This window comes from Zonotrichia albicollis, chromosome 22 (genome assembly GCF_047830755.1).
Source record: "Zonotrichia albicollis isolate bZonAlb1 chromosome 22, bZonAlb1.hap1, whole genome shotgun sequence".
NCBI classification, from domain to species: domain Eukaryota; kingdom Metazoa; phylum Chordata; class Aves; order Passeriformes; family Passerellidae; genus Zonotrichia; species Zonotrichia albicollis.
In genome coordinates this window covers 3,719,798-3,727,141 of record NC_133840.1, presented here as the reverse complement: position 1 = coordinate 3,727,141, position 7,344 = coordinate 3,719,798, and the positions used below count along the sequence as shown (strand labels likewise).

Genomic DNA, 7,344 nt, shown 5'->3' with positions numbered 1-7,344 from the left:
AAAGGGCCCGCAGGGGATGGCGGCGGTGGCGGGCGCGCTGCCGCGGGCGCTGTCCCGGCTGTGCCCCCGGCGCCGCCCCGCCCTGCCCCGGCTCCTCTGGACAGCGGCACACCGGGGACACCGCGGGGACAGCGGGACCGGCACCGCCGGGCGGGCGCGGCCGCGATGGGCACGGCCGGCCGGCGCTGCGCTGGCCTTCCTGGGAGGTGAGCTGGGCGGCGGGCACGGGCGGCGCGGAACCGGCACCGGGCACCCACCGCGCTGTCCCCGCAGGGTTCTCCCTGTTCCCGCGGGACGCCGAGGAGGACGGCGAGGATGCCATCATCCTGCTGCTGAAGAGAGCCAAGGTGAGGCGCGGGCACTGTGCGGGCGCTGCTGGCTCTGCTGGCACTGCGGGCAATGTGCGGGCACTGTGCGGGCTCTACGGACGCTGTGCGGGCTCTGCCGGCTCTGCGGGCGCTACCGGCGCTGACCGATCCCGCTGCCCCCGCAGCTCAGCACCATGAAAGGGGAGCTGGCCGAGGCCGAGCATCTCCTGCACCAGGCCCTGCGGCAGGCACACCAGCAGGAGAACAGGCAGGCCATCATCTACACCTACAGCATGGTGAGAGCCGGGCTCGGGGCACAGAAGGAAAAGCGGCTGAGGCTCGTCCGCATCACCTCGGTAGAGCTTGAGCATTGTCTGTCTCTTCCAGATGGGGAACGTGGCCTACATGCAGGGACAGCTGGACAATGTGAGCAACTCTGGGTTTTCCCAATGAATTTTTAGATGTTGACATCTTATGCATGATGTCAAAGGTGTGGGGTGCTGGCACAAGCTGCAGACTTGGAGCTGTGGGGCAGAGATGTCCCAGAGCAAAGCAGAGTGATCTAACTCAGGACTGCTGTCCCATGAGCACAGCAGGTTAAGAAAGATGCTCTCACAGGTAAATGTTGAGCTCCAACACGGTGTGCAGGAGAAGGAATGCTTCTTTCTGTGAAATGCTGCAGTTGAGCACTGCAGTTGAAACTGAAAGGAGCCACTGGTTCAGTCCCACTGGGCTCTGGTCAGCCTTTCTCTCCAAACTGCTCTTGGTGTAGTGTAAATGCAACAAGTTTGAGCCAGGTCCCTCTATGCAGTTTGCCTCTGTTTTGTCTTAAATGCCATCATTTCTCAGTATCCTCTTCAAAACTCTTGTTGCAGGCAGAAAAGCTCTACAAAGCAACGATGAGCTACATGCTTGCAGGGGACACAAAGGAGGTATGTTCTGAGACAGGCTCCCAGTGGTGCCCTTCTCTTTGCCTTATTTCTTATGCTGTAATTCCTCTTACTGGAAATTGGCAGTATTTATTGGATGGTAGCACTGGAGGCAACAAGATGGGGATTTTTGAGGTCTAAACTCTCTGACAAAGTAATGTTTCTGTTGAGGAGGTACAAGAAGAGTAACAGTTGCATTGTGTGTTCTCCTGGCAGGATGACAACGCCGTCCTTGAGGTGTCCCTCAAGCTTGCCAGTATCTACGCTGCTCAGAAACAGTGAGTTCCCACCTGGAGGTGTCACCTCAGCCTTGCAGAGCTGGTGGGGAGGCCAAGCAGAGCCTCTTCAATGAGGGATCCTTCAGGAACAGAAGGAGTTTTGCTTTGCACTTTGCAGGCACAAATTAGCTGTAGCTGGCTACCAGTTCTGCATCCTGACCTTAGAGGAGAAGATTGCCAAGCAGAAGGACTTGCCTGAGGATGTCTTATCAGGTGGGCAGCCTTGTCTGCCAAAGGTTTCTCATCTTTTCTCCATTTCCCTGTCGCTGATGTTATTTCTGTATTCCTAAGCACCATCTTCATGTCAATCCATTCTCTTCCCACTGCCTGAGTTTGTGCTGTGGTAGGATGGATGCTGGATCCTGAGGCAGTGCTCACCTCACTCCTCTCTGTTTGCAGCTGAAGAAAAGGCCAACACCCAGCTCCTGCTTGGGATGAGCCTGGACTCCTATGGCCGCTACCTCCTGAACATCAACGAGCTCCCAGCAGCACAGAAAATGTATGAGAAGGCTCTGCAGATATCCAGTGATGTTCAGGGAGAGACTCATCCACAGGTGATTTGTACAGCAGTAGGGCTCCAGGGAAGGAAAGGCTGATCTGCAGGGAATGAGGCAGCCTTGGAGCAGCTCTGCTGCCATCAGACATCAGCACTACCTGAGGCTGTTTTCCTGCCAGGAAGGAGCATGCAAATACAGAAATAACAGGACACTTCCTTACTGAACGCTTCTCTGGGAAATACTTCTTTAACTGGTGTGGCAGGGGATGAATGTGGTGCTTGTGCTGCCCCAGAGTGCTCCACAAGCTTCCCTTTTCCCTCCTGGTGCAGAGTGTGGTGCTGCTGAGTGACCTGGCCACTGTGCTGGACGCTCAGGGATGCTACGAGGAGGCGCTGGCCCTCAGCAGGAGGGCAGCACAGCTGGCACGGGACACACAGCACCCCGAGGAGCACATGGTGCTCAGCAACCTGGCAGCAATCCTCATGCACAAAGGTCAGTGAATAACGCCCAGCCTGGCACTGAGCTGGTGCTGGCTGCAGAGATGTGGATCTGGGTTGTAGGGCTGAGCTACAGTGCTGGTTTGGGGTAGTTAGTTTTGGCTTAAGCAGTAGGTCTGACTTTGAATTGATTTCAAAACTGACCCAAAAGGTTGCCAGGAGGTCTTGTTTCCCATGTCCTTTGTGTCCAGTAACTTTTCCAAAAGGACAGAAGACATGCATACGAGATTTGTTTCTGTGACAGTTTAAGCAGCACCAGGTCCCATCATCACTGCTGCTCTCCAGCTCTCAGAGTTGGCAATCTGGCAGGATGGTTTCTGAGCCTCCCTAGATCTTGATGTCTTCCAAGCAGTCCTTGTCCTTTGCATGTGATCAGCATGAGGAGGGGGCTCTGAAAATGGCTGATGGAACTGGGTAGCCAAGCCTCTTTTCCCTCTTGCTACAGAAGATTTCCTGCAAGCAAAACAAGTGTACAAAGAAGCTCTCAAGCAGGCACAGCAGAAGGGAGATGCTGCTTCTGTCCAGCATATCCAGGAAGAACTAGCTGAGCTGGCCAAGAGGAGAAAGGGCTCCAGATAGGTTTGGGCACAGAGTCCAACCTTGAGGTGACTGAAGGCAGCGAGGGTTGCTCAGCACAGGCAGCCTGGGAGCAGCTCGGTGCAATTCTCCAGAGAAACAGCAATGAGGAGTTTCAGGACTGTGTAAGAGGAAGGGCTGCTACTGCCTAACAGCCCAAAATAAAGGTGTGAAATCTTAACTGTGTGAATTTGTGGTGTAGTCTGTGGTTTGACTGACCTCCTGTGCTAAGTGATTTAATTTTGGCTGCCTAAGTGCAAGTTTGGTCTGGTATTAACACTGTGTTAAAGTCAGTTTGCTACTCCTGCCTGCCTACACAAGTGTTCAGGTTCAAAACATGGCTGTCCTAGAGCAAGTCTTGAAAAGGAACAGGCAGGAATTGTCTCACTCTTTACATGTTGCACAGCACAGCAGGGCAGTACTTTTCTCAGTGCTGCAGTTCAGCCTGTTTGAATTGCAGCAGAGCATCTCCCAGGCTGTTCCTGTCCTGCAACAGAGCTGCAGCTCCTTGTCCTGGGCCAACAGCTGGCCTGAAGATCAACATATTTCTTCAATTTCTTCTTTTATCCAAAGATAGAAGTTGTCTTCTCAGAGGAGGGGTGAGGCTGTTAGCACACAGAGCTGCTGTCAGAAATAAAACACTTGGCTGCAGTGGAGAGCACATGGAGTGCCAGAGTTGTCTTCTCCCTTGGATAGGTCAGTGCTTGAATGCTGATGGTTCCTGTTGGAAAAGATGCTGTGTACAAACCCAGCTTTGTCAGCTACTGCCTTCATGTGAATCAAGTATCAACAGCTGCTTGAGACAACAGAATTTCTCAGTTCTGCCCTGCCAGGAAGCCTGATGTTAAAGAAAGAGGAGAATTAAACCAGAAATCACCAAATCCTTATTTAGTTAGGATAGTATAACTAATTCTGTCACTGTTTTAACCTCTCAGCTGTCAGAACTGCAGCTGGTTGGTACAATCCTCAATGTAATTACATCATGATTAATTTACTTACAGTAGCAGCTTCACCTCTGGACTCTGAGCTAAGAGGAGGAAGCACACAGGTTTTCTAGAGCAGAAGTTCATGGAAGCTGGAAAACTTCAGTCACATACAGGGCTTTGTTCTCAGCAAGCTAGGAAATAAAAACAGGGCTGTACTGACAGAAAGGCCCTGGCACATTAGAGCCAACCTTCCCTCAAGTGCTGGGTTTGGGGTTTGAAGCAGCAGAGCTTGGGGGGCAGCAGTGTCACCTGGAACCCTGCAGCACCCTGGGAGCAGGGTCTTGCCTGATGCTGCAAAACAAAAGGGAGACACAGGAAAAGCAAGTGGAGAACTGATCCCCTTTATTGATTGGTCTGAATCCAGAAGTCACTGTCTAGTGAAGACATTGTGTGGAAATTATGATGCATGGGTTTTTCAAGTCTTAAATGATTTCATATCAGAATCACGAACCATATCAAGATGAAAGCATTGTGAAAGCGCTGATCAGAAATCAGGTAAAAATTTGTAGTAAACTACACTTTGTAAACATGACTTACAAACACCTTCCTGTCTGAAACAGGACAGATGTAATTCCATACTTGAAGATTACTGGAATTGTGGTAAACCCTAACTTAGGCTCTGGAGAGGTTTTTACACTGGAGAAGTTAAAACTCGGATAACAAACAAAAAAAAGCAGCAACATTTTATGTGCAAATGCCACTCAAACTGTATCTTAGGAGATTGTGACTATCCTACTTTGGATATCTTGCTGCTGCTGCAGCAGTAACATGAAGCTTTGCAATGAACATGCTATACTTACTGTACAGGTAGCAAAGACATTTGTCTGTACATGCCTCTTTCACATTATATTTGTTACACTAAGAAAGTGAGAACAAGTGAGTTTAAGAATGGAACTTAACTCTCCACTCCAAATTTAAATCTACAAAAAGGGCAGATCATTTTCCAGTATATGTTGCTGTGGGAACCAAAAAAGAAAGTTAAAATAAGAGCACAGGTCTACAAACAGGATGAAAACTTCACTGCTTCAAGCCAGAAGGGTAAAGGAAGGGAGGATGAGAGAAATCTTTCTCAGAGAAAGACTGCAAGGAGATTTAAGACTGCCAACAGATCTGTTATGATGCAGTGTTTACAAAAAGTAGCAAAATAGTTCTGTATTTTCAACAGTGTCAAGTTTCCAAATGAGTTCCTTTGGAATTTTGTTTCCCACACTTGGGGCAAAAAGGCTTTCCTTAAAGGACTGAAAATAAATTTGCTATTGATAAATAGTTCTGTGCTTCTTCCTGTTTGTAAGTGGACCACGGCAGTCCCTGGGCTGCAGAGCTCACAGGACTCGAGGTTACACACTGCATTACACCTTCCAATAACGCATCACAAATACAGCAAATCCCAAAATATTTCTCACTGGAAATAACTCCAAGGCAAAGACCCTGTTGATGAATGAGATGCAAAAGCAGTTTGGAATCTGACAGACCATGCCACCCCCCAGCTCAGTGCTATCTGTCAATCAGTCCTTCTACCCCAGAAGATGTGAATTCACTTCCTGAGGTCAGTGCAGCGTAAAATGAAGATGCTTTTGGAGATGGATGTCAGGACAGCCTGTGCCATCACTGCCCAGATGGATGGATGTGTACATGAGCTACAAGCACATCATAGCAAGCATTGATAGATGAACGATTCAGGAGACTCTCCTAGTACCATATACAATTTAAAAATAAAAATCACCCTAACAAGTATTGCACACTTCAGGAGTTAAGCCAAGCATTTGTAAGGACTTCCACCAAAGGCTTGCTTAGAGGGACAGGGACTGGGACGCAGACTTCAAAATAATTATTACATAAAGATTTTAAAATCAGATTGGAGGAAGGAAAAAAATCACAGTACCTATTTCAAACTGGTTGTAACAGAAGCCAAGTAGTTGACTCGTGTGTTGCTCAATTATTCTATAAAAGCACTTTGTTTTATTTAAACTTGGGATGTGGAGCTTTTTCTTCTTAAAGGATTTATCAACCCACCCAGAGCCTCTGTTCAGAAAAGCCATTTGCTGTGGTTAAATATGACAGTAAAATTTAGTAGCCTGTTTTGACTGCATACAATGCAGAAACAGAGAACACTAAGAATAGGCTTTTAGGGCACAGTTAAAATTCCCAGTGTGCATAACAGTGAGGTATGCCTCCAGAAGCTGTTCTTTTTTTGTTTCTTTAACCTTTTAAAAATGAACCATAACATACCCATGCAATAATATTTCTGCAGTGTTGCTAAATAAAACCAACTGCACCAAAAATTTACAATGTGGCAGAATTTCAAATTCCAAAGAAATATATCATCTTATTCCAGCGAACTGGAGTTATGTTAATGTACAGAATTCACTAAGGGGTCAGTCTTAAAAATCAACATTTTCACAAGAGCTTGAACACCACTGAGAAAGTGTGTCTAGGGAAAACAAAATTATATAAAAGCACAATGCCTGCAGGAAGTGGCACGGCATTAAATGGGCAATGATGGTTGGGAGATTGGGGTTCTGGTTAGGTTAGGCTGAGAGGGAGGCTAGGGTTATGAAGAGTATTCTACACTGGAGAAAATGCTTAAAAAAAATTACAAAATGACCCCCAAAGTTTAGGCAATGATTTGAACATAAGTACACCAGATACTATAGCAAGGGAAAAAACACTGCAAAAAGTACTCTCTATTTACAGAAGAATGATTTAAAAGACATTATGGTTTTCTTTACAAATAGATGTAGAGCAGGAATAGTCCACATTTTTAAAAACTCTTTACATATTTATCTTTAGTAAGTCAACCTTCTCGACCACAATCCTCCAACACACACAGCCTGTGCAGAAGGCATTTCACGGACTCTCCAGCAATTCTTCATTGTGTGGCCCTTGCTCTCTTGGAAAGTCTCTGTGGGCACAAGTCAAAAATAGATTTCTTTTTTTTGACCCGCAAATTAAAAAAAAAAAAAAAATAATCTGCATAGTTCAGTCATCACTGTCAGACAGAGTCTCATATTGTGCTGAAAGCAGTGGTGCAGGCTCTCGCTCCCAGATCCTGTTCTGTGGGTGAGTGGTTGCTTGGCTCATGGACGGGGGGGCACAGGCGATGGAGGTCGGAGGGGTGCTGCTCAGCATCCTCATGGTCAGAGGGTTGTATGGAAACTGGGTGGAACCTGCAGCAAAAGGCAAAAACATGAGCTGTTCTGAGAGATGTGGGTTGGCCTGGGTTGTGACAATTAGCAGAAAATCCACTGCAGAAAACCCCCAGTGCTGGGAGCT

General features: G+C 47.6%; 2 protein-coding genes across 9 annotated transcripts in view; one reads left to right on the top strand and one right to left on the bottom strand.

Moving 5' to 3' along the window:
• Positions 1–16: 16 nt before the first annotated feature.
• Positions 17–5,278, top strand: TTC19 (tetratricopeptide repeat domain 19). 3 transcript variants are annotated; one of them, XM_005493525.4, is made up of 10 exons: positions 17–206; positions 274–347; positions 494–604; positions 696–734; positions 1,184–1,240; positions 1,454–1,515; positions 1,634–1,728; positions 1,915–2,069; positions 2,342–2,504; positions 2,955–5,278. In XM_005493525.4, exons 1-10 carry the CDS (start codon positions 17–19, stop codon positions 3,086–3,088), a joined length of 1,080 nt encoding a protein of 359 aa, XP_005493582.3. In that variant the 3' UTR covers positions 3,089–5,278. The 3 variants fall into 3 exon arrangements, with proteins under 3 accessions (XP_005493582.3, XP_074413257.1, XP_026652994.2); XM_074557156.1 differs by lacking the exon at positions 2,342–2,504; XM_026797193.2 differs by lacking the exons at positions 494–604; positions 696–734.
• The window catches only part of NCOR1 (nuclear receptor corepressor 1), a 57,460-nt gene continuing 54,512 nt past the window's right edge, over positions 4,397–7,344 (bottom strand). For all 6 annotated transcript variants that reach the window (XM_074557145.1, XM_074557144.1, XM_074557147.1 and 3 more), the window contains one exon: positions 4,397–7,238. In XM_074557145.1, the coding sequence (XP_074413246.1) occupies positions 7,051–7,238 (188 nt within the window). In that variant the 3' untranslated portion in view covers positions 4,397–7,050. The remainder of the gene's footprint in view (positions 7,239–7,344) is intronic.